Below are 25230 nucleotides of genomic sequence, written 5' to 3'. Positions count from 1 at the left end.
ACAGAAGCCACAGTCCAAAGGCATAGATGCCATGCTCTCCAAATTACCTTCCCTACTGGATCACATAAACCCGTAGATGCCATTCAAGGAACAACCAAAGTAAACTCACCCATGCGTGGCCGGCTGGACCATATTCCTGAAGTACTTGGTCCAAGACTGTCTAGGCCACTTTTGACTGCGGTTGGAAGAAACCAAAACCATGCACAAGCGCAACCAATGCGAGTGAAAGGAATCGCGCGCTAGACATTCAATAGTTGCAACTACCATTCACTCCCTGGTGAGGCCACTACTCGTTTCAGCTACAGGCATGCCATGGAATCGTGCCCATTTCAGAAAACGGATCACGCACAATGCGACAGGGCACGACAGAACAGGCTTGCCATAGGATCCAACAGGCTAAGCTGGACGGTTCTATCACACAGGGTAGTATTTGGCAAACAGCCAGCATTGTTTCACATTATGCCTGCAAACAGTTAGGTTCAAATGCTACTGAAGTACTGAATTCAGATATGAAGCAGAAGTGACTAGCTATCTGCAGTATTTGCCATGATAAGTGGTAACCTTTCTTCAACAGGAAGTAAATAACTGGCAATCATTCATCCATTCATGACAAGAGGAAGTAAATCTTGTTATTCGAAGTGGGAGCTGGGGGCCGGTTTGTTTTTGTTGATCAGTTTAATGAGAGGTTCAGAATAAAACTCAAATTAGAAGCGCAAAAAACTAGTGCTAGATAGAATAGCGCGACATGGGTTAAATTCTGGAGGGCTTGATTGGTCCGTACCGGCGGCATCTCGCCGGTGACACCTCCTCGGTTCGACGGTTCCCCATGTGCAGCGCCTCGCCGGAGTCCCGGCCATCGGATCGCGACCCTCAACCGCAACGCCGCCGCCAGCGCTTCGAGGGCGGCGTGGTCAGGCGGTGCGGCCGACAGGTGGAACCGCGGAGACAAACGGTCGTCTCTCTTCTGGGCCCGGGAAGCCAGCCACTTGTTGGGTTGGGCTCGACAGGGTACTGAGTGGTTGGGCCAACCTGAAAGAGGCCCAATATGTGGTTGAGGCCCAATACATGGTTCTCGTTGGGGATTTTTTTTCAGTCGATTTAAAAAGATGTAATAAAAAATCGATTTAAAAAGAATCAAGGACTTGCTCGTTTCCTCTTCATCAGGCGTGCATGCTTCTTTTAATCTTTTGTTCCAGAAAAATTTAAAACTTTTGCCCGTTCCAAAATAAGATTTGCCACCCCGCTGCACGGCGGCACACAAATCACCTGGCGCTCCCGGGGGTCACGCGCTTTGTCCCCGGCCCCGACGCCCGCGCTCGCGCACGGCTACTTCACACCAGCCCTGCTTCATCCCGGTAGATCCTAGCGTGCGCGCCCACACACACTCTCTCGTCGACACGGCGCGGCACGGCAGGGAGGTGGCCGGCCGAGACGCCATGCACGCGGCGCCTCGGAGCAGCAGCTGCGCGGCGGCGGCGGCCGTCGCCGTCCTCGCGGTCTCCCTCTCGCTGCCGCTGCTCGCCCCCTTCGGCGCGGCGCAGGAGACCGGTAGGCGTTTCGGGTTCCCACGCGCACGCCCACGGCACCGTGAGTAGTGGCGCTTCAATTAGTTTGGAAAATGTTCTGGCCGGTTGGGTGCCTGACGGCGGCGAGCCGTTGCGCCACGCGTTCTGAGTTCTGACCCTTGCTCGTCGTGGCACTCTTTGCTGCCGGCCGGTGCGGGGTGAAGACGACGAGGTGGAGTTCAGCTACCGGCGGGACGCCGGGAACGGGCCGGAGCGGTGGGGGCTGGTGCGGCGGGACTGGGCGGCGTGCTCGGCTGGGCGGCTGCAGTCCCCGATCGGGCTCTCCGACGCCGTCGCCGGGCTCGCCGACCGCCCGGGGCGGCTCGGCCGGTCCTACCGCCCCGCCGCCGCGTCCATCGTCAACCGCGGCCACGACGTCATGGTGCGGTTCAACAGCAACCCCGGCGGCGTGGTCATCGACGGCGTCGCGTACCGGCTCCGGCAGATGCACTGGCACTCGCCCAGCGAGCACGCCGTCAACGGCCGCCGCTACGCCCTCGAGCTCCACATGCTGCACCAGAGCGACGCCGGCGGCGGCAGCAAGTACGCCGTCGTCGCGCAGCTCTACACCTTCAGCCGCCGCCGCCGCGACAGGACCATCCACAGGGTCAGTCAGCAGCCAGATCGGCGATCTGATTTTAGATTACGGAAAAAGCTCCGGCGGCCTTGATCATTCACATGCGAATGGCTACCGCGAAAAGAGAGTTACAAAAGTTCTTAGACTCTCCACCTCAAATCAGCGATATGATGGATGTTTAATTTAACACTAATCGTGGATGTGCAGCTGGAGCGGTACATCAGGAGGATCGCGAGGAGGAAGGACCACGAGGAGCTCATCGACGACACGGTGGACCCGCGTCGGCCGGTGAGCCGGAGCACCGTGTACTACAGGTACGCGGGCTCCTTCACCACGCCGCCCTGCACGGAGGGCGTCACCTGGGTGGTCGCCCGGCAGGTGAGTGATGAGATCCATGAGCGGCGTGTACCTGTATGTAGTCGTCGGAGCCCTAAGTTGTTGATCCGTGACGTGGCGCCACCGTGCTTTCCCCTGCAGATAAGGCACGTGACGCGGCGGCAGGTCAGGCTGCTGCGGCACGCCGTCCACGACGTGAGCACCGTTCGTCCACCTCGCCGGCGGCCGTGCATCCCGTCCACCGCCCCTCAGTTGTTGCATATATAGAGAGAGAGATGCGGAGGACGGTGACAAGAAAATTTTTGGTTGTGCGTGCAGGGCGCCAGGAGGAACGCGCGGCCGATCCAGGAGTCCAACGGCAGGGGCGTCTCCTTCTACTACACCTCGCCGGGGCACGCCCGAGGGGGCCCGGGGGACTAGGGAGCAGTTCGTGCATGCCGATCAGATAGTGTTTGTTGTGGGTTGGGACGTACGGGCACAGATCAACTCGTGTTCACCCAATCAATCAATTCATTGCAGCGTAGTACAATTGCATTGATACGATCTTGAAAGAAAACATACAATTGCAGTGCAGTACAATGGAAACCGAGTACGATGGGATGTTTGGATCCAAATGCTATACTAATGTTCAAAAACGCTAAAAATTTAGCACTTGTCCATCCAAACATGAGGGCTAATGGGATGGTCTAAACTTTAGACAAGACTTAAAAACTCTATCAAATACATGAGCACTCATGTGTGCTAAAGTTTAGCACCTAACTTTAGCCCATCCAAATAGCGCCCGAATATAATTTGGAGGACATAATTTCCTTGCTTCAATGAGAAAGCAGATTATACAATCTGAAAAAAAAGGGATAAAGATGGATGACACGTCTATGGCGCAGATTATGTGGGGAAGGTATAATTTAGCTAGAGCAGTTTACGGCTTGATTTATGAACGAAAATGGACAAAATAAGTGGAAGTATGAATTATGGTCATGAAGCTCATCATGGATGCATGATGATAGATACCTAGTGTTTGATTGTAACAGTAAAAATTTTGCGAAAAGAAAATCTTGTATGCATGTAGTCTATTTGCAAAACATTTTTAGAGATGGATGCAACTTTGCGAGCCAAATCTAATGAGCCTAATTAATACATGATTAGATACAGTAATGCTACAGTGACCATGCTCAAATCATCACCAAATCATGCGGTCAAAGCCCTCATTAGGTACAATATTGCTACAGAACCCATGGTTGTGGATGTGCTTTTGTAATTAGACTTAATTTAATACCTCTAATTAGTGGTCAAAGTTGCAAAAAGTTTCCATCCAAGCTTTTTCACCCCTAACCAAACACAGCCATTTAATTTTGTGTTAGTATATGCCAAGGAACAATGCTTTTAATCCTATCCAAACTTGGGTAAAAGATCAGATTTTGTAAGCAGATGGATAGCTCATAGCTGCACTGTGACAGAACCGCCAAATTAAAACTCTAATTAAGCGTAATGGCTGACATTTGAAAACATCGGGTGCATTAGCTTAACGACTTAATTTGGCGATCCTTTCTCAACCCACGGTCCGATCGAAACAACACCGGAAGTCCCACGCGAAGGCGGGCGCAGATGGTACAAGCACGACAAATACTTAAAATTATGGGACAAAACGACATAAGGCGATAAAACATAACTTTTACAACACGAGTTTAGATACATTAGTTTTACAAAACGGGTTCAAAAAGGCGATCTCGGTTTTCAACTCATATGTATGTCAAGACTAAGTATCTTTCTAGTCCTAAGTGTCATAAGGTTGAGAAGGACACTTAGGTTAGTATATGTTTTGTAGTTTTGTAGTGATCGCACTATTAAGAGGGGTTAAGGTCAAGTAACTTGAGCATGGACATGGTCAATCAAAAATGGATGCACACTATGGTCACTCAGGTTCCTAGAAGTTCAAATAAGTGGCTTTCAACTAATATCTCAAGAATATTTGGATTTCATTCAAGACTCAAATCAGAAAAGGCAAAATCAGAAAAAGTCTTTAACACCGGTTTAACCGACGCTTTCCCTTTTCTATACATCGGTTAAACAAAGTCAGCAGAGTCTGGATAAGTCAATACACCGGTTAAACCGACGTGTTTGAATTTAACGTCGGTGCATTAGTCCAGAGTTGGTTTTTCCAGGGAGATTCAAGTTCTATACACCGGTTAAACCGACGCTGTTTGAAATGAGACGTTGGTGCAATTGACCAGTGAGATGGTTTTTCCAGGGATTTCTGAAGTTGTACTCACCGGTTAAACCGACGATGGTTTTGAGTTAACGTCGGTGCAGTTGTCTAGAGACTTGGTTTTTCAGTTGATCAGTGGACAACTACACTCACCGGTTAAACCGATGATACGTCGGTTAATCTGCCCAAGTTGTAACGGCTAGTTTTCAGAATGGGCAGTTTACATTCATCGGTTAAACCGACGATGACTATTGGAGGTACGTCGGATTAACCGGCGCTACGCAGTTTTCTGGCAGCTTTTTCTCCAACGGCTCTATTCGTGTGAGCTGCCTATATATACCCCTCCAATGGGTCATTTTGCTACTCTTGACACCAGGCAACATCCATACACTAATACAATAGTCAAGAGCCACCTTGAGCTTCATCTTCCATCAAATTGATCATTCAATCATTCAAGAAGCAAGGCTAAGGACTTGAGTAGAGAGAAGCTTGTGTGCATCCGTTCTTGGTGATCGGTTCTTACTCAAGTGAAGGCCCTAGCTTATTACTCTTGGTGATTGGCATCACCTAGGCGATCTTGGTGATCGAGGTGTTTCTCGCGGAGCTTGCCAAGGATTGTGGGAGCCCGGAGAAGAAGATTGTACGTGGCTTGATCTCCACCACGCCGGGATGGTGAACGGAGACTCTTAGTGAGCGCCCTCGTCTCGGTGACTTGGGAGGTGACAAGACTCTTTGTGAGTGTCACAACGTGGATTAGGGGTGTGTGCCAACACATCGATACCACGGGAAAAAATCCGGTCGTCTCTTGTCCACTCTCTTTATTCAAGCATTTTCTTTCATGCAATTTATTCATATGCTTGACTTAGAGATCATAACTTAGCTCTACCTTGCTAGGCTTTACTTCTCTTTATATCTCTCTTAGCTTGTGTAGGTAGTTTAGTTATCCGGTTGGTGAATTGGTGCCTTACTAGCATTGCATAGGTTAAGGTTGCTTTATTGTGTTTTAGAAATTGAAAAAGGCCCAATTCACCCCCCTCTTGGTCCATCGATCCTTTCACTGGTCAAGGCCGGAGTCGCTTCCGAGAGTCGTGCCCATGCCATTCGGGGGTTCCGCGGAAGGGAAAGTACGAAAGAGGTACGGGGAGTTGGCAGCACAGTAGCTGGAGCAGTGCCGAGCACGTCTTGTACTGCGCCGCAGGTTCCCACAGTGTCGTCACAGCGTCCGAAATGGTAGAGCAGTGACCAGAGTTGGTGGACAAGACTCTAGTCACAGCCACTGTGGGGAATGGCGGCCTGACGTCGTCTTACCCGGGCGCTGGGGAGGAGTGGTTGGCATTTAATGCCTTCGTACGGCAGGCGGGTGAGCGGAAGGGCCGTTTGTCCTTTCTGCCGAGGGGTGGCCTTGCCCAGCGGCAGAAGAGCACGCCTCAACCACTCGCACTTAATAGGGGTTGGTGAGGGAGCTTCCAGCAGAAGGCTTGTGCCCGCGCCCGCGTCCGCGTGACACATGGCGTCTCCGGACCCCTCCCGAGCAGCTGGCTGAGCCGAGAGCTCACGGGGGTCCGGATAGGCACGTGGGAGTCCCGGACCCATCTGCGGGGTTCCGGGTCCTTGGCCATAGGTGCCGAGCATTTCCATCTCTGGGACACGTTGTGACACCGGACCCGTCCCCGAGCGGGAAAGTGGGTCCGGGACCGTTGGTCCGATGAGATGGAGTCGGACCCCAGGGGTCCGGCTGCTCAGCTCCTTAGGGCGTAGACGATCCGCTTTCTCGAGGGCAGGCTCGCTACCCTCGAGCGAGGCGGAGGCGTGGGGCGCGGTCGAGGGCTTCGGCGGGGAGCCCTCGTGCGAGGCGGAGATCACCCAGCGGGTCCGAGGAGGGTGCGGACGGGCCGTACTGCGACGTAGGCCGCGTGCTGGGCTTCTTTGAGTCCTTTCCTTTCTTCCAGATTAGAAGGAGGCTGCGGGCCTTTGTGGGCCCGGTTGCCCAACATGCGTTCATTTTTAGGGCGATTTTAGTCCCCTGATTAGGGTGCCCCTAATCATGGTACCTGACAGTAGCCCCCGAGCCTTTGGTCGAGTCAGAGGATTCGGCCAAAGGGTATTTCGGCGATTTTACCCCATGGTGTGATCGATCGGCGTTGCGTTCCCGCCAGGCGCATTCGGGTGCTGGTCTGGCGGACGTGACAACTCGCCGGTCGGGGTAATGCGCCTGCGGAAAGAGTATTCCGAGGCACGCGCACGCCTTCTTGTCTTGTTTCGGTGACGAGACGCGTCAGTGCGCTGAGCGGACCAGGGCCATGATGGCGCCTGCTGCCCTGCAGCTGGTGCTATTGCCACACTGTCCCGTGCTCAAGGTCTCAGCCCTGCTTTTCCTGGTCACCTTACAACGCGCCGTTCGAGGGCGGTCGGCCAGTGCTGATGCTGGGCTGCTCAGCGCCCAGGGGCTCGGCTTTGTGTTGTTTGGTCACGTCTCGGCACGGTAACCGAGGGCATCTTTTGCTCGTGGGGTGTCGCACCATCACAGGTGGTCCAAGCCTTCCCCTTGCGACAGGCTTAAAGCTTGGCGCCCGATGCGGCTATAAATAGAGATCGTGGGACTCCTTTTCCTCTGCAACTTCCCTGCTCTTACTTCTAGCATCGCCTAAGTCTAGTAATGTTTCCCTTTGCCTTTCACGGTCGTCCTCCGGATGGGGTGGCCTGGCTTCTTTAGGCTTTGGTGCTAGAAGAATGCTTGCGAGCGGTGGGGGGGAAGCTGGAGAGGGCGTGGGAAGCTGGAGAGGGCGTGCTCACCATCCCTCAGCTTCAGTGGGATTAGCAGAAGAACACTGGGCCCAAGGGGTCCTGCCTCTGCGATGTCCCTCAGCCTGAAGGGGCGTTGAGATGCCTGACCACGGCGTCGGCGCCAGGTTTGGTGGCCGTTCTTCGCATCGTCCCTCTTGGCGACAACGTCGCTCCCGGGGAGATGGTGCAGAGGGTGCTGTCCGCCAGCTCGACCCCCCGCAAGGTCTTCGGTGGAGGAGACGCTAGAAGAAAGCTTGCGAGGAGGGCATCCCGCCGGACCCGTGCGGTCTGGGGGCTGCTCCTTGCAATCCCGAGTAGCTTGGTCGCGATGTCGGCCAAGGACTTGGTGCTCTTCGTCGGCGCTTGCTCCTCCCCAAGACAGGGAAAATTGCCACATAGGTGGCAACGCATTTGTACTTTTCGACGGCTTCGAGCCGGTAGCCCTTTGCAATCATTGTTTGTAAAGAGCAATGAAGTCTTCTTCTCCTTCGCGGAGAGGACGACCGAAAGTGTATGGGTTGGCACCACCCCTACAGGGGATTTTGGTCCTTGAACGTGTGAAATTTCCTCCGTTGGGGCGCGTCAGCGCACCTGCGGGTGTAGCCCTCGAGGCCTTGGAGGAGTGTTTGCACTCGTCCAAGGGCTATAAACGTCGCCCTGCTCGGTTGCTTCACTGAGGTGGCCGCCCAGTGTCTTTTTCAGCCGACATCGGCACTCCTTTCAGCCGACCTCTCGGCGTTTTTCGTGCTGGCACAACGACCAAGTGTCCAGCTGAACCATCTGGCAGGCGCGCGTCAAGAGTGGGAGTTTTGGTTAAATACATGGAACTTCATAATCGACGGTCGTCGATCCATTCGAGGGTGCGGCCTGAGCCGCTGTGTGCGAGGAGCCCTCGAGCCCCGGCCTACGTAAAGGCGTTCGGGGAATCCTCGACTTTTATTACGACCCTCGTCGCCCTTCCGCAGGGAGGAGGGGTGAAGCGCACCATGCTACCTATGCCCGGGCCGCGAGCTATGGCTGCTTCAGTGAGCTGTTATCGGGTAGTTCAAGTGGACGTCCGTGCCCCGTTCGATAAGGGTCGGCTCGTGGTCCGTGGACACATCACATAAAGCACTCGCAAAGGTTCGCTAGGCGGGGCTCGGACCCATTCAATAGGGTCCGAGGGCTCGATGCTCTCCCTCGATGGGATCCCCCTGCTAGGCACCCTCGACTGGCCTTGAACATTGCGTAGGATGTATCGAACTCCGCGTTCGAGGGTAGCTTGTACGGCACATCCATGGAGTCCCTAACTCTGGTGATCTGGGGCGTTTGTCGAACCCTCGACGGGCCAGGCTTCGAACCCCTGATCAGTAAGGCCTCGGAATGAGGTTCCTTCGAGGGTGAAGAGCCCCCTAAAGGTACATTCTGTCATGGTTCGAAAACGGTGCGGAGTCGCAGGTCGTGCACACAGGTCTTTCGCTGGTCGTGTCCGACGTAGCCCAGTATGTGCGGTGCAGTGCGGGTGTGCCTTTTCAGGCGGCTACCTTAGGTAGGCGAAGAGGCGTGGGTGGCGGCTGACGGATAGTACAGTGCTACAGTTGCGCCGCGCTCGTCGGTTACCGCACCGTAATTATTGCCAAGTGCGCGCATGGGAGACTCTGCGGTCGTGGGGCCCAGCTATCAGCGACGGCAAAATCTACCGCATTGAATGCGGCGGATTCAGGCCACGGTGGCGTATCCGCCCGTTTTGATGAATAAAAACAAGGAAGGGGGGATTGTTTGGACTCACCTGGCCATTTTGCCTTCGTCTCCCCTGCCTTTTCCGCCTCCCCTGCATCCTGAGCCCAGAGCCGAGAGCGAGAGGAGGAAGAAGGAGAGAGCGAAAGCGCACCTTAGCCGCCGTAAAGCTTGCCTTCCTGCACCCCCAGTGGTTCGAAGCGATGTCGGATGTCCAGGAGCCGTTGTCGTGGGGGAAGTCCACCGCCACCGAGGCGGTTTTGGAGCAGCTTGTCGACGACAGGCTGCTGCCAGTGAACATCAACTCGCAGCGGCCGGCGCGGATCCCCCCGCGGCCAGAGGAGACCGAACCGAATCCCCCCGAGGGCTACGTCGTGAGTCTCGTGCGACTCCACAAGCGGGGATTCAGCGTCCCCGTCGGCAGATTCATGCGGGCGCTGTGCGAGTACTATGGGGTGGAGCTACACAACTTCGGCCGCAACTCCATCTCGCAGGCGGCGGTCTTCGTCGCTGTCTGCGAGTGGTATCTTGGGATCGAAGCGCACTGGGATTTGTGGATCCATTTGTTCCGCGGAGAGCTCTTCATCGAGAACGTGCGGGGCCAGCCGAAGAGGTTCGTCCGCGCCGGCGGTCTGATGCTCCACTTGTGCCCAACCCGGAGGAGTTTGTACATCCCCAACAGGATGACGACGAACAACGCCGGGTGGACTCGAGGGTGGTTTTACATGCGCAACTTCGGCAACCGGCTCCCAGTGTTCACCAATAAGGTGCTCCGGGAGAGGCCGGAGAAGTGGGACTGGGGGGGGTATCGCCCCCAGCACATCAGGCTAGGCTCGAAGTGCTCACCGAGGCGTTGCGGCACCTGGCGAGGAAGGGGTTGACGGCGGCAGCCGTCATCGCGAACTTTCACCGGCAGAGGGTGATTCCTCTCACGGAGAGGAGCCGGTCGATTTTGGATCTCACACCCGAGGCCCGTGCCTCGGGCTTGAGGATGTCACCCGTGCTGCTCCCCCATGATGTCGCTGCCCGGAGGGCGAGGAACGCGGTGGCGGAGTTTCCCGACAACCCCGAGGATCGTTGGAAGATCAAGATGCGCCCCGAGGCGGGGTACCTTTCTGTGGTGAGTTCCAGTTTCAATTCGTTGCCGATTTGTGCTCCTCCTCTCCCCACTCCCTGATTCTAACTTGGTTGCGTTTCGCAGTGGTTGAGCCGCAGGGGCTACACCTCGAGGCCTCCGGTCCCGGAGGAGCGCGAAGTCAACCGCCTGCACGTAGAGGCGGTGAAGAAGCAGAAGGACGCGGCGGTGGCGGCCGCCGCCAGGAAGAGGAAGCGGAAGGAAAAGCATGATAAGGCGTGCAAAATTGCGCACGCGGAGGGGAAGCCATGGCCCACTACGCCCGAGTCCACCGAGGAGAAGGAGGGCTCCTCGGATGCCGAGATCAACTTCTCGGACGACGACAAAGCAGCGACAGGCGCGGGTTCCCCACCGGTCTATCGAGGGGCTGGCGACGAGGAGGTGCCCGTGACGCTGGGTGAGGCGAGGCTCACACCAGGGTCGTTGGTGAATCCATCCCTCGTAGAGGCGGAGCGGAGATCGCCCACGCCAGTGGCGGGACGAAGGTCGCCCACGCCGGCAGCGGGCGGGAGGCCGTCTGCGCCCGTGACAGGACAGAGGTCGTCTCTACCGGCGATGGGTAAGGGGACTCCCATGCCCGCGGTGTCGATGGGTGGCGGTGGGTCCGCAGCGAATGCGGAGACGCCCGCGCAGACGGCTTCGAGGCTCCAGGCCGATCCGAGGACGGCGCCCTCGGGTCAGTCGTCGAGAGGTGTCAGTGTGCTGCGGGCCCGATGGAGCGGCTCGGGCAAGCGCAGCATGAGCGCCCGATTAGGGTGAGTGATTTTGATTTTATTCGTTTAATTGGCCCCCAATCTTGCTGACTTCAGTGCTTCTTCCCCGATTACCAGCTCCGGGGCCATCGCCAGGGATGCAGCCCTACTTGCGCCGACCAAGGCCCTCAAGACCGAGGCGCGTGACACACCGCACACGGCACCGCAGCCCCTGCCCGTCGTGGACATTGTGGCGGAGGCCGCGAAGCTCGAGGAGGTGATGGCTCGAGGGGCCAAGAAGGCCCAATAGGCTCGAGCGCCGGAGAGCAGGGGGCGACGCTGGCCAGGGCGGCGCTGTAACAACCGCTCAGGCTGGCGCCGATGGGGAGGTTGACCGGGGCGGCGCAAATGACGCCACCCGGCCGGACGTCAAAGTCGGGGCCGGTCGGGACGACGCGGATAGCGCCGCCCGGCCGGTCGCAGGAGAAGGGGAAGCTGGTGGGGGCGCGTAGGAACGCCCCACCAGCCAAATAGGGGTGGAGACCCTCGTCCTCGAGCCCCCGAGGGCTGGGATCGAGGGTGTCGCGGAGGAGGAGTCGGCGCCTGGGGCACCGGCAAAGGAGGAAAACTACGTCCCGGAGTCTGCGGGGGCCCGGGACGACGGGGTTGTTGCGGTGGTGACGGCACAAGCGGCGCCGGAGAACGTGGCACCAGTGGTGCAACTCCCGGAGAGCAGCGAGGAGTACGGGGACTTGAGGGACATTGACCCTACTGCTGCTGCTACCAGCGCCGCCGACCGGATTGCCGAGTTCACGTCGGCCTTCGAGGAGGTACTCGATGCGGGGACGTCCGAGGGGTCCCGTCACGGGGCGATCGTCCAGTCCGGGGTCCCTCTGGAGTTTCTCCGCAGCGATCAGGAGGATAAAGCCATCTGGAAGGCGCAGTTCGAGGCCGGCTCTCAGATTCTGGGCCACCTCGACCACACCTTGGAGCTCCATAGAACGACGGATTTCCAGATCAGCCAGGTAGGTGGCTCCCTCCCCGGAATCGTTTGTGTTTGGCCTTGATTTTGTTCGTATCATTCACGCTCTTCCACTTGCAGTGGCTGAGGGACATCTCGCGCAAAAAGAGCGACAAGCTGAACCGGCTGTACTCCCAAATGAGCTGGCTTGGGCAGCACAACGCCGACTTAGTGCTGAAGAACATCGACGCCAACACCAAGATGATAGATCTGGGGGCGTGTCAGTAGGCGCTAGAGGAAGAGTTGGCACGAACCGCCAGCGAGCGCGACGTCCAGAGGGCTGCGGCGGAGCAGAAGGCTCAGGAGGCCGAGGCGCGGACTGCCGAGCTGCAGCATGTGAGGGCGGCGCTCGAGCAGAAGAAGGTCGAGCTCCAGCAGAAGGAGGCCGAGCTCCAAGGCAAGGAGGCTGAGCTCCAACGCGAGAAGGCGACCGTCGCCACGCTCTCCGGGACCATTAAGGAAAAGGGCAAAGCCCTCGAGGAAAAGGAGGTGGCCATCCGGAATGCGGAGGCCACCCTCAAGGAGAAGGAGGACTCCTTGTCCTCGCTCGAAAAGGCCGCCCGAGTCCAGCAGGAGGAAGCGCAAAAGAATATCACGGGTGAGTGCTCGAGATTTCGCTGTCGTCGGATCCTAATTTATCGCAACTTATCTTGGTTCTTTTGACCAGAGCTGAGGCAGAGAGTGGCGGACGAGACTGTGGCGAAGGAGGCAGTCAACACTGCGCTCATGGCGGCGCAGGCTGAATATACAGACCTGGAGCAGACCGCTGTGAGTGTGTGCCAGGAGCTCGAGGGGGAGGGCGCCGTGTCTGGTAGCTCGGTGATCAGCCGCCTGCGAGCGCGAGGTGGTCGGATCGCCGAGCACGCCAAGAGCACCTTCCGCCTTGGTGTCCTGCGAGCCCTCGCCGTGGCCTCGACGCACTACATCATGGACCTCCAGAGGGTGTCGTCGGGGTACGTCGTCCCAACCGATGCTGATGCGGATGCTGCATCGACCATCATGGATGACGCCGCCGCCGCCGCCGAGGAGTTCGCCACCGTCCTGGCTGCGAAGCTGGAAGCCGACATCCCCCCATAGCCGAATTCGATGCCGCTGAAGACCCGCAAAGGGGGGATGATAACCTGTAGGTAGTCTGGGCCTCGGAGCCCATGTAATGAGTTAGTACTTTATCGTAATAGTACTTCTCCATTAAGTAATTCGTACTTATGAATAGACAGTGTGGCCCATCGAGGCCTTGTTCGTTCGAGCCCTCGTTTTCTCTACTCTATTTCTGTGTTCTCGCATGCGACTTTGGTAAACTTCTGCGAGGAATTTCACATTCATAAGTGACTTAGGCGTGAGGTGGTGAGGGGGGTGCCGTATCCCAGAGGCGTAGGCGGCCCCACGACTCGGCCAGCCTCGTGCCGTAGTTGCTTATGCCTCGCTTCCGTTTTTCCCAAGTATACGAGAAACTTAGATACGGAAATTTTTCAAAAAAACATTGGCAGTTTTTTGGGGACGTTCGGGGGTTCCCCCCGTAGTAGCCCTCGAGGGAGGCTTGGCTTTGCCGAGGGTAAAGCCAGGCGTACCTCAGTGTTCGTGCGCTTCTGAGCCCTCGAGGGTCCGGAAAGTTCCTAAAAAATAAACAAGTAAAGCATACTCCTTTATTGTTTCTGGAAATCGTAAATGCGAGTACAAACGATGTACGAATAGCTTGGAACTCTAAGGATAGAAGCGACGTAGCTACTATATGTTCCAAGCATTAGTGAGGACTTCGCCGTTCTCGTTTGCCGCCTTGCCTTTGATGGTGTAGCCCCCAAGGGTGGCCCTCGAGGGCACACGCAACGGAGAGGAGGGCCTGTAGAAAGTCTGTGGCTCGTAGAGCCCATGCAGTCGGATTAGCAATTTACCTTGAACATGTTTCTATGCGAGAAGATAGATTAATGTAAACCGACAGTGTTGGCCGCTCGAGGCCTTGTGCGTTCGTGCGTGCCGTTTTTGTTACTAAGTTTTCGTGCTCTCGTATGTGACTTAGATAAATTTATGCGAGGAATTTTGCGTTCATAAGCAACTTAGGCGTAGGGTGGTGAGTGGAGATGCCGTATCCCGGAGGCGTAGGCGGTCCCGCGGCTCGGCCGGCCCCGTACCGTAGTCGCTTACGCCTCGCATCTATTTTTCTAAGTATACGAGAATCTTAGATATGAAATTTTTTCGAAAAACGGTGGCGATGCTTTGGGGACGTTCGGGGGTTCCCCCGTAGTAGCCCCCGAGGGAGGCTTGGCTTTGCCGAGGGTAAAGCTGAGCGTACCTCGGTGTTCATGTGCATCCGAGCTCCCGAGGGTTCGGAAGGTTCCCAGAAAATAAATAAGTAAATTGTACTCCTTTATTATTCCAAGAAATACGAGTACAAACGGTGTACAAAAGGGTTTGGAATTTCAAGGATAGAAGCGACGTAGCTTAGCCTGAATGTTCCAAACGTTAGTTTTGGGCGTGGTTCGTCGGAGTAGCTGCTCTGGGCGCAGCGGAGTTCGTCAGTGGCTCAACTGGTCGGTTCGTCGGTGAGTCTGCCGTGTCGTTTGCCGCGTCGTTGCCCCGCTCCGCCAGCTCGACCATGGAGAACTTCCGGGCGAGATCGTAGTCCTCCTCGCTGGAGTCGTCGGAGCAGGCGAAGCAGTAGTCTGCCGCAGCTTGGAACGCCAGCAGTGCTTCGCGATCGCGAACTCCGGAGAAGTCTGGGGCGAGCGTTCGCGCACGAAGACGTACCCCTCATCCGAGGAGTCGGGGTACAAGCTGTCAAGTGGCTGTGCCGCGAGGTCGTGGATCGAGATGAGGCGATAACCCGGCAGATCCTCGTGCGCCCCCAAAACTGAAATTCTGATTTCTAGCAAAACCAACCTACAAAAATCGAAACCCTTCTAGACCCTAGCAGAGGGACTCCCATGGAGATGATTGACCCAAAAGAAATTGCTTAAAACATCTGAGATCGATCAATCCCTTTTTGCCCTAGCTCTTAGTACCTTGAGCAAGCTCTCCTTGCAAGAAAAACTCATAAACGAAACCACCCCATGGTGGAATACCTGGAGAAGATGATCCCCCCCCCCCCCCGATTTGAGCTTCTTTGGCCTTGGGAATGGATTTGGAGGGAAGGATTTGGAGTTTAGGGCTAAGGGAAAAGGGAGAGCTCTTGAGGGAGAGAAAAAGAACCTTTGGTTGGTGTTTTAACGTTTGGAAACAGAAAAAGGACCCTAGCACGTGATATAGGATTTCAAGTCAAGTCCGAACTATCCGGAAGAAGATCCGGAGTATCCGGGTAAATCCGGAATTTCCGGATTCAAACCCGGAGTATCCGGGTTCCTCTGGCACCCGAATTTGAAATTGAGTTTTGAGTCGATTTGTGACTCGACTTGTAACCGAGAGAATTGGATCACTAGTTAGTTAGTTAAACCCAAGTTTAACACTCGGGTGTTACATGCACACATCCTTTCGTTAGTGGCGCTATGGTCGCTGTTGGGATTTGTGTGGGGCCAGGATCGAAGCTACCGGTACCGGGGAGGCGGGGAACGATGACACGGGAGAATAACCTTGATTTTTCCCCCTTGTGTGAGGTCGCTAGCTCGGTTGGTCGAGGGTGTCCGGTGGCACCCCCGCGGCCGGGGTTCGATTCCCGTGTCGAGCGAATTTCCGGTCCGTGGGGTAAAAAAAATTCTCTCGCTGTGCTCGCCGCAAGGCTTGGCTCCCTCGGGCACGGGCCAGGATTCAGGGGTTTTTCCGCGGCCGGGAGAAGCCGTAGTCGCTTCCTCTTAATGAAAAACGGTGGGGTCCGTTCACCGCACCGGCTGTGTTTTTGTGAATTTTGCATTGAAGAAGGGCACTAAAACGAGTGGACACGTATCTTTCCAAAATCTAAACCACATGTTAAAATCATTCCTCAGAAACTATACATATTCACCGTGTTCGACTCCAGCTCCAGCCTCCAGCCCTACAGTATTTCTCTCTCACATCACTCCAGCACTAGCCTCTAGCCACCAGCCAGGTAACAGTGTTTTTCTCTCACAGCACTCCAGCTCCAGCTCCAGGCTGCCGAACGCAGTGATTATTTCGACGGAATCGATCTCTTCCCTTGTACATCATAATATTTGCTTTATTTTCTATATTCCATAAACTAAAGTCGTTCGAACATCTTCACAAGAAAAGATCGTGCTCTTCTTGAATCACTGCGCTCATAATCTTTTTGTTTTTGTTCTATAGAGGGTAGACAACCATGAACTGATGGTAAGATGAAATGGACGTCGTCGGCTCGTCGCCCACCATATGACCATATACAATGACATCACCCCCAATCGATCGGAATTGTACATTGATTTACCATGTGCAATACAATTTCTGGTCTCAATTAACAGGATGGATTTACTAATTTGTTACAAGCAGCAAGCAGGCCGGCCATGGATAGATCATGCACGATGCAAACCTCTTCCATCAGCCAGCCAGCCCGCCAGCATATGAACAGCACATCGACGATCACCTCTCGCTTCCACTACAACGACAACAGGCGGCGGCGGCGGCATCTAGTGGAACTTGAGGCTGGTGAGCACGTTGTTGTTGACGGGGTCGGCGAGGTGGTCGAGCAGGTTCTGGTAGGGGCCGACGCCGGTGACGAGCCCCTGGATGAAGTATCCGAGGATGGCGAGCATGGCGAGCCTGCCGTTCTTGATCTCCTTGAGCTTGAGCTCCTTCATCTCCTTCTCCGTCTTGCCGAACCCGAGCGGGTTGAAGAGCGGGCCCCCCGGGTAGGAGGGGTCGCCGGAGCCGCCGAGGAACTTCTCAAGCCCGAGGAAGTACTGCTTGCCCATGGAGCCCGGGTTGTACCAGTCCTGGAGGCGGCGGTGCTCGGCGAAGCCCATGAGCGCCATGTTGAAGACGAAGAGCGTGTACGAGTCGGCCCAGTAGTTGTAGGTGCCCGCGGGCGGGATGACCCCCGTCTTGAACCACGGCAGCGCCGTCTCCGCCGGGATGATGCCCAGCTTGCCGAAGATCTCCGGGGCGATGGCGCCTGCCGCGCCCAGCATGGCGAACCGGCCGTTGATCACCTCGCCGTAGGCCAGCCACTTGGGCTCGATGAACCCCCCGGTGCCCTCCGGGTCCGACAGCCCCAGCGGGTCGAAGCCGTAGTCGCCGGGCAGCCTGCGCGCAGCATCCAGTTTCAGATCAGGTCAGAGATTCAGATCGAACGCGCGCGTCATCGATTCAGTAACAGAGTAACCGGAAGAACATTGAAGGGCCAGCCACGTACGTGCCATCGAGGTAGGAGAGGGACTGCTTGGACGCGAACCACAGCTGCCGGTCGGCGCCTTGCTGCAAAGAGAAACAAGATTCAATTCAATTCAATTCACAATTCATTCGTTCACGGATCGGTAGCACGAGGATCGGAGCTAGTAGTAGGGACCTTGGCCGGCGGGCTGGAGCTGGCCCTGACGACGAAGGGCGCCTTCCTGGCCGACGAGGACCGGGAGACGGCCGACTGCACGGGGCGGCCGAGCAGCTGCCGCCCGGAGAGGAGAGCCTGGGCCGCCATGGATCGCTCGCTGCTTCTGCTCCGCTGCCGACACGGGGTGCCCTGCGGTCTGTGGTGTCTGCGTGCGGTTCGGGAGGAGGAGAGGGGCGCACAAGAAGGGGCGCGGAAAAATATGTGACGGCGCGGCGAGAGGGGGCCCCAGGGAAATCTAAACCGCGCGCGGTGGTGGCCGGGGGAGATGAGGCCGCATCCGCGGGGCCACTGGCGGCGCGCCGTGTGGCGGGTACGATGGGATAAGGAGGGCCAGATGAAGCCGACAGAGGGAACCTGTATCTGTGTGTGGCAGGCTGGCAGCAGGAGGCCGTCGCCGAAACAATTTCTCCTGGCCAAGACATGACGAAGATTTTTTTCGTCCATCCCTCCAGGGGTGTGTTTAGTTTCCACCAAATTTCCAAACTTTCCATCACATCTATCACATCTCCTATCACATCGAAACATTAAATATAGTAAATAACCCATACATGGAGTACTAAATGTAGTTAAATAAAAAAACTAATTGCATAGTTTTGATGTACGTTGCGAGACGAATCTTTTGAGCCTAGTTAGGTCATGGTAGGACAATATTTACCACAAACAAACGAAAAGTGTTACAATATGCTACAGTGACTGATGTGACTTTTTCTCTCCCTTTTCACCTCATCTAAACACAGCCCAGGAGTCCTGGCGCATTTTTCTTCCTGATTATTTGGAGCCGTACAATTATATGTGGGTGCGTGTTCCGGATGGAACCGTGGGCCGAAACGAGGCCCAGAACAGTTCCAGCCCATGAAGCTACTGGCACGTCGAAAGCTCTCTCCAGAAATCCAGGACGAGAGCTCGAAGGGCACCGGCTCCAGCTTTCACTTTAACTTTCACTTTCACTTTCATAGACTATATAAAAAAAACTTTCACTTTTATAGCGATGGAGCAACGGAAAAATTTACAGAGTCCAGAGGTAACACTATCCAGTCCTGGTTAAACCACTGCTGATTCACAAAACTGAGAGAGTATGAACTAAAATAGTAACCAAATGTAAATCTACACATTTATTGACCTAACTCTACCCCCTCACCAGCTACCTAATTCGACACACTGCGCTCATCCTGCCAGGGGACCAGGCCGAGAAATAATTGGCCATAGTCTACAGTATCGTCGGTCTACTGCACAGGAACAGGCCGCCAGACTCGATTCTTTGCTTCTGCCTCCACTTCTCGAAGAGGAGGTCCTCGCTCTGCCGCAGGTGAAGATAGTCGTCGATGTGAAATGACGAGGTTCCAGCGAGATGAGGGCAGCTGCTTTGACGAACCCCAACCCCCTCAAACCCGGCCATTACTTTGTCTTTGGAGGTAGTTGAGGTGGCGTAGTCTCCAGGGCTCCAGCTCCCACGGCTGCTCACAGTCTGGCTGCTGGTGCTGCACGCTGTACTTTCTCCCTAAAAATGAGCAATTAAGCATGCAATCAGAGAGAAGGTAACATTGGAAATATTAGCTCACCTATTTCATAAAACATCCTTGCCATTTAAAAGTATTGTTTAATAATTTAAGAATCAGATTACCACTTCTACAGAACAATGGTGTCATCATTACCTGAGCCTTGGTTTTGTATGGAGAGGTTTGAAGATCGTTGGTAGTTTCCCATTGCAGCCAGGGAAGGGCAACGCCATCTGCCTCAGCAGGTGAACCTACTTTTGGGAGAGCCACTGGAGTTTCTATCATAGCATGATGTAACACATCCTTCTTGGTTGAACTTGTGTCACTTCTTTCTCCATCAAAAGATGAAAAGTCAGTGTCTTCAACGTTTGACAGGAAATCTTCAAAGTATTGCTCAGCCTCTTCAGTAAGTCGTTTTGACATCTTTGATCTATCATTGCTCCTCTGGAAGACATTTACATGAAGTTTCTTATTTGTACGTGTACAATAATGACTGGAAACAATTGAAAAGGCAACCATGTATGCTTACTCTCTCAGAAACACGGATACGGCAGGTGGCATGCGTATCCCGTATCGGATATGTATCCGACATGGATACGTATCCACGCCGTATCCGTGTATCCCAGTTTAGTTGGGCCGGAAACTCACGAATGGATACGTCTCGGCCCAGTTCGGATACGGTCCAGCCCAACAAGAAGCCAACGCTCCCCTGCCTCGATGTCCCGATGCGGCGACGCCTCGCATGGCTGCACACGCACGCCGGCCCCGCTCTGCCGCGTCCCCGCACCGCCGCGGCCTCGCTCCGCCGTTGCCACCGCGTCCCCGCACCGCTGCGGCCCCTCTCCGCCGCCGGATCCGCCCGCGCCGGGGCTGGATCCAGCCTCCCCGAGCGCCGGCCGAGCTCGAGCTCAAGGGAGAGGAGCCGCCGCCGCCGTCGCTCGAGGGAGAGGGAGAGGAGCCGCGCGCCGCCGGATCCGCCCGAGCTCGAGGGAGAGGAGAGGGAGGAGCCGCCGCCATCACTCGAGGGAGAGGGAGAGGAGCCGCGCCGCCGCCGAATCCGGAGCGGACTGGCCCCGCGCGGCGGCCGGAGCAGGAGGGGAGGGGCGGGGGTGGGAGCAGGAGGAGGAGGAGGGAAGGGGCGGCGGACGGTGTGGAGAAATTTAGAGTAGAGTTTTCTTTTTATATAGTTGTTCTGAGTAGGCTCATATAGGTTTATTTGGGCTTGGTCTATTAACTAAGGTCTGAGGCGATCTCCTATTTCTATTTTCGGTCAATTTTGCTTTTGGTCTTTGCTTTGGCTAGTAATTGCTATTGCAAGGTAATTTACTACTTTACTACTTTCACAAATTTAATATGCACCATTATTTATTTATTTAAAGAAAATAGTAAAACGTATCCGCGTATCGGGTTTTTTAGAAAATTGCCGTATCCGCGTATCCGTATCCTTCCGATACCGATACGCGTATCCGTATCCGTGCTGCATAGCTTACTCTTCTGTGCCGCGGCTGCCTTTGTAGATTTGCAGTCTTCTTAGGAGTAGGTAGCAGTTCTCTAACTATTTTTGTGAGCTCATGACCATGTTGTTCTTCTGCAGCCAATTGAGCTAACAATTCCTGCTTCCGCTTTTCTGACTGAAAGATGCACAGAAGAAGCAAAAATACATATTGAATAAAGATTCAGAATAAATACAAAGATTAAAAACATTCTGTTTCCATAGAAACATACCTCTTCCAATTTATTAGTATAGCTCCTTCGGAGCTCAGTAATAACTTGTGTTGGTTGTCCATCACTGCTTAAAACCTTTTCTGAAGGTTCAGATTTTGTCACAGTCTGGAGAATGTGCAAATAAAAGAGAAGGCAATCAGATTTATTGGATCATAGCTTTACAATTCTAGCGAACACTGGAACGCGTAGCAAGGAATGACCAAATGTAATCATTTTCTTCCCCTAACAAGCAGCCGATGCGCTGATATAAGCTCTCAATAGAAGACATGATGTCAATTGAACAATAGATTCTAGATATCTAGCTCCAGAGCACACCATGCAAAAAAAAAGATGCTTCTTCAGGATCACCATGCACAATTACTACTGTTCTACTCAACCTAACTGTTACATACCTAGAAATCAATGTTGTTTTGACGAAGCAGAAGTATTCTGCACATCCTTCAGTGATGATGTGAAATTACAGTTTTAGGATAAGTACTCCAGAAATTAAGATCATACTTCTTCATAAAAATAGAAAGACGATCTGATGGCAAGGAATTTATTAAGTAAACACTCCAAATGAAGGCACGTAACATTTTGTCCACGATCATACCATACAGAAGCATATATCTGTGCTAATTTCGACATATCAGCATAAAAAAAAGAAACACAAGTAAAGTGCAAACTCTTCTAGGGTGTCTACTCTCTAGATAGGAACTGGATCATTAGCTTAGAACTCTGCTCCCAGTATGTCTCAGCTTGTTAACTACTGAACTCCTATCTCTGTACATATAAATCAGACTTGATGCATTAGTGCCCCAATACTAAAGACTTAATCTGCAGCACACTATCCAAGTAAGCTTTCTATGATAGGGTAAGTGGTCAATGAAGATTGAAGACCTCCACCCGTCCAGTGAAATATTTCTCATAAAGAAAAGTCCCTTGCATTTGCTGGTTGAAACACAGCATTCTTCAATTGCCATATTCATCATGTTATCACATCGATCAAAACTTTGTACACATAAGAAGCTAGAGAAATCATCTAAGCTAAGGGGAGATAACCAAAGGCGAATAGACGATCAAGAGCTTCACTATGTAAAAAATACCTTTTCAAGCTGAGTCCTGATTTCTTCAACAGCTTGCCTAAGTTCTTTCCGCATAACATCATACAATACATTTCCAGCCTCATCACCAATTTGGTGCTCCTATCAAATTACAATATATAAAGCAATAGCCAATAAACTCTTGCTATTTGCATTATCTAGTTTTGATAAAAAAAGAATGAAGATTGTGAAATCACCTTGTCAAGACCATAAACTGCACAGGCTGCCTTCTGATTCCTGATATAGAAAGAATGAGAGTTCCTAGACTCATCATCAGTAAGTGAAGAATGGCTCTGCAGAAGTCATGATAATAATGCACATTTGAAATTTCAATCATACAGAACGTAAGTTTGAGTTGAGGCTACAAAAACCCACCATACAGCCAAATTTAGTATGCACGAGCAAGACAAGGACAGATTTAATTCTATCAAGCATCTATGAATAGAACACTAGAGTTAATTGTACAAGCTGGTACTAGGATACTGTAGCACAACTTTTTGATAAAGGGGGAGTTATTTGATATCTTATTCAAATTCAGTTCAAAGAATTAAAGAAGCCAAAAAGTACTCACTGAGCTGCTATCTCGTGAATGAAAGAAATCCTTTTGACTTGTAGACCTCTTCAAAGCATGATTTGCTTTAGATGGTTTATTGAATGAATTCTGCAGGCTATTGCCGCTACTACTTTTGGTATGTATCCCCCTAGAAACATACCGGTGAGAAACTTCCATATCATTCTGCACCCAAAAAACATAAACCCGGATTAAATAATAAAATTGTACATATAAGAACTGTGATAAATATTTCCATCAAACACGGAAATGGAACAAGCTTAAAATATAAGTACTTTTGGGTTTCCGAAAGGAACAAACTTTGGGCAATTGAACAGGAATAGCGTAGTGCTGGATCAGAGCAAAGCATAAAAAGCTTAGTAACCAAACATAATTGATAATACTAACAGAAAAAAATAATGTGAGACACTGGATGTATAATTGACACACTGGTAAGCATAATCACAGCCGAACAGTTTTGACTTTTGAACTTAAGGGAATAATTTCATACTGGAATGCTAGACAACATCAGCTATTGAAGCTAACAATCAAACAGAGAGTATAATCAACCAAAGTACCAAACAACTGGTGCAACAATAGACAACGAAACACAGTGTTGTGTATATGTTAGCACATTATCAGATATTGTATTGGTAATTTGGTATCAAGTCTGAAATGCACCAGTTACCCAATTTCACTACCCTTCCAATCTGATTTCAGGATATCAACAATATAACATTATCTGTCAACATTAATGATAATTTTTTTTAGAACTCAAGTACTGAACATTAATGATCATGACCAGAGCTTTGAGGGAGAAACAGTTGCACAACACAGCAGGTAGAAATTTTATTGTGAACAAGCGCCTAGCTGTCTTTCACACAGTTGTCCCAAAATGGACATGGAAAGTTTTGCCTATTTTGCCAGTACAAGATATGTGTATTTCTATTTTCCTAACAGAGCAATGCAACTCCCAGGCACCCACAAAAATAGGATTCAATTATCCCTAAGCAACTTCAGTAGTTTAATCTAAAATTGAATTCACCCCTAAAGCCTAAATTAAATGCCATTATGAAAATTCAACAACTTTTTAAAAAAAAATCAACATAGACTGGAAAAACTAGCAGTATTCTGGTGATATACTTACATCCGAATCGCACCACCGATGCCGATCCATCGAAGCCCGCCGGTCCACCGACGCATAGCGCTGCCTCGCTGCGGTGCCGACACGCACCCCATTGGCCGCTACGCCTCGCCGCTCGGCCGGCGGCCGCGACACGGAGCGCTCGCGCTGCCGCGACGACTCCGTGTCCCTGGCGTACCGCGCGGTGGAGCTCCGCCTGCCGCCGCCGATGCCGCCGCCCTTCTCGGCGGGCGCCGGGTACCTCGGCCGGCCGCGCGCGACCGCCGCGTCCTCCTCCTCGTCGTCGTCCTCGGACTCCGCCCTGGCCCGGAAGAACTCGTCGGCGAGGTCGTCGAGGCTGATCTCCGGGGGCAGCCCGCCCCTGACCTTGTTGACGAACCGCGAGGACGGCGTCGCGGCGTCCTCGGGCGTCGGCGACGGCGGCGGCGGGAACCGGCTCAGGCTCCTCGACCGCCGGATTCTGTTCCCCCCGCCGCCGCCGCCCGCAGCTGGCCGCCCGCGCGTGGCGGAGCCGGCGTCCTCCAGGGCCGCGAAGGCGTCCCCCCGCCTCGTCCCCGACCGGAACGCCGCCGCCATCGCCCCGCCGGCGGCCGGAGCGAGCTAGGGTTCGGAGCGGCCGCTAGCTAACCAACAAAATCCCCCAGCTCACCTCCTCTTCCCCCCCGGAGATAAGAGAGGGAAATGGCGACAGCAACAGCTTCGAGTGCACCGAGCAGAATTGGAACGAGAAATTTTCCAAATCCTGCCGCGGCCTGTGTCAAACCCCGCGTGACGCAGGTGTGCCCCGCGGTGGCGTGGACTCCAGCCAGACCCACCTGTCAGTGGAGCCGAGGGGAGGACGGCGTGCGATGCCGATGCGATGCGACTGCGAGCGAATTCGAATTTTAAACTTGTGCCGGGTTTTGAGGGGGAATTTACGAGGCTCGACAGAGCAGCAGTGCTGCGTGGACGCTCCGTTTTAAAATTCGAGGTAACGGTTGGCCCACAAGTTGCGAGCTTTGCGAGACTCGTGGCTGGTCAGATACCCAGGTGGCGGCCGTATCGCGGGGCCACATGGCGCCCGGGATCACCTGGTAGTTGGATGTCGCTGCACCGGCAGCGTGACCCCGCGCCCCGCGCTGTCCTCCCTCTGCGGCTCTGCCTCCTCTCGCCGCGCGAGCGCCGCGCGCGGCATCGGCCAATCCGCCCGCGGGGAAGCCTACCGCCTGTCACGTCGTCCCGGTCCCCTTGCTCCCGTCGGTCTTGTTTGGTTTCTGCAGTGAATTTTTCGCGGACACGAAATCTTATATACATGGAGTACTAAATATAATCTATTTTTAAAATCTTTTTAAAGATGGATATAGTGCCGAATCTAATAAGCCTAATTAATATATAATTAGATACAGTAATGCTACAGTGGCATGTTCTAATCATCCTACAATCATGCGGTCAAAGTCTTCTTTGCTACAGTACCCATAGTTGTGGAGGTGTTTTGTATTTAAAATTAATTTAATATCTCTAATTAATGGTCAAAATTATAAAAAATTTCCATCAAAACTAACCAAACCAGGCCGGAGGCGCGCGCGCATCGTGCGCTCCGCCGGCGCACGCCTCGCCCTCGCGGTGCTCGCCGCGGCTCCGGTGCTTCGACGCGACACGGATGGGCAGAGAGGCTGCAGACCGCAGGCAAGCTGCTGCCTGCTGGGGAAGAAAACGAGCGGGAAAATTTGAACTTTGCTCTGGTGGACGACTGCACTC

At 53.6% G+C, this 25230-nt stretch overlaps 3 protein-coding genes and 1 long non-coding RNA gene across 5 annotated transcripts; 2 read left to right on the top strand and 2 right to left on the bottom strand.

The window, feature by feature from the left end:
* Positions 1–1380: 1380 nt before the first annotated feature.
* Positions 1381–3072, top strand: LOC120705206 (alpha carbonic anhydrase 7-like). Of its 2 annotated transcripts, none has more exons than XM_039989677.1 (5): positions 1381–1548; positions 1730–2172; positions 2350–2520; positions 2620–2673; positions 2797–3072. In XM_039989677.1, the coding sequence occupies exons 1-5, from the start codon at positions 1437–1439 to the stop codon at positions 2896–2898; spliced, it is 882 nt and encodes a 293-aa protein (XP_039845611.1). In that variant the 5' UTR covers positions 1381–1436; the 3' UTR covers positions 2899–3072. The 2 variants fall into 2 exon arrangements, with proteins under 2 accessions (XP_039845611.1, XP_039845610.1); XM_039989676.1 differs by having other exon boundaries at positions 1381–1587.
* A 13264-nt stretch (positions 3073–16336) lies between these two features.
* Positions 16337–17713, bottom strand: LOC120703896 (chlorophyll a-b binding protein 8, chloroplastic-like). The gene is made up of 3 exons (XM_039988102.1): positions 17455–17713; positions 17302–17363; positions 16337–17192 (listed from the first exon to the last, which is right to left on the bottom strand). The coding sequence occupies exons 1-3, from the start codon at positions 17581–17583 to the stop codon at positions 16577–16579; spliced, it is 807 nt and encodes a 268-aa protein (XP_039844036.1). The 5' UTR covers positions 17584–17713; the 3' UTR covers positions 16337–16576.
* A 745-nt stretch (positions 17714–18458) lies between these two features.
* Positions 18459–24211, bottom strand: LOC120703894. Its single transcript, XM_039988101.1, has 8 exons — positions 23497–24211; positions 22371–22535; positions 21997–22092; positions 21803–21901; positions 20718–20822; positions 20483–20623; positions 19149–19436; positions 18459–18994 (listed from the first exon to the last, which is right to left on the bottom strand). The coding sequence occupies exons 1-8, from the start codon at positions 24067–24069 to the stop codon at positions 18704–18706; spliced, it is 1758 nt and encodes a 585-aa protein (XP_039844035.1). The 5' UTR covers positions 24070–24211; the 3' UTR covers positions 18459–18703.
* Positions 18908–19507, top strand: LOC120703895. The gene is made up of 2 exons (XR_005687301.1): positions 18908–19031; positions 19129–19507. It is a non-coding gene; the product is annotated as an uncharacterized LOC120703895 (long non-coding RNA).
* Positions 24212–25230: the final 1019 nt, after the last annotated feature.

The sequence above is a fragment of the Panicum virgatum genome, chromosome 4K (genome assembly GCF_016808335.1).
Source record: "Panicum virgatum strain AP13 chromosome 4K, P.virgatum_v5, whole genome shotgun sequence".
Lineage (NCBI taxonomy): Eukaryota > Viridiplantae > Streptophyta > Magnoliopsida > Poales > Poaceae > Panicum > Panicum virgatum.
The sequence above is the reverse complement of the archived record's forward strand: the minus strand, read 5'-3'. Positions and strand labels throughout refer to the sequence as shown.

Coding starts and splice junctions, on each gene's coding strand:
- LOC120705206 (XM_039989676.1), top strand. CDS start 1,437: ATGCACGCGGCGCCTCGGAGCAGCAGCTGCGCGGCGGCGGCGGCCGTC. Junction 1,588..1,729: donor ACGCGCACGCCCACGGCACC/GTGAGTAGTGGC, acceptor TGCGGGGTGAAG/ACGACGAGGTGGAGTTCAGC. Junction 2,674..2,796: donor TGCGGCACGCCGTCCACGAC/GTGAGCACCGTT, acceptor TTGTGCGTGCAG/GGCGCCAGGAGGAACGCGCG.
- LOC120703896 (XM_039988102.1), bottom strand. CDS start 17,583: ATGGCGGCCCAGGCTCTCCTCTCCGGGCGGCAGCTGCTCGGCCGCCCC. Junction 17,364..17,454: donor GCTCCAGCCCGCCGGCCAAG/GTCCCTACTACT, acceptor TTCTCTTTGCAG/CAAGGCGCCGACCGGCAGCT. Junction 17,193..17,301: donor CTCTCCTACCTCGATGGCAC/GTACGTGGCTGG, acceptor TGCTGCGCGCAG/GCTGCCCGGCGACTACGGCT.
- LOC120703894 (XM_039988101.1), bottom strand. CDS start 24,069: ATGGCGGCGGCGTTCCGGTCGGGGACGAGGCGGGGGGACGCCTTCGCG. Junction 20,823..21,802: donor TCAGGACTCAGCTTGAAAAG/GTATTTTTTACA, acceptor CACATTCTCCAG/ACTGTGACAAAATCTGAACC. Junction 19,437..20,482: donor GGCAGCCGCGGCACAGAAGA/GTAAGCTATGCA, acceptor AATGTCTTCCAG/AGGAGCAATGATAGATCAAA.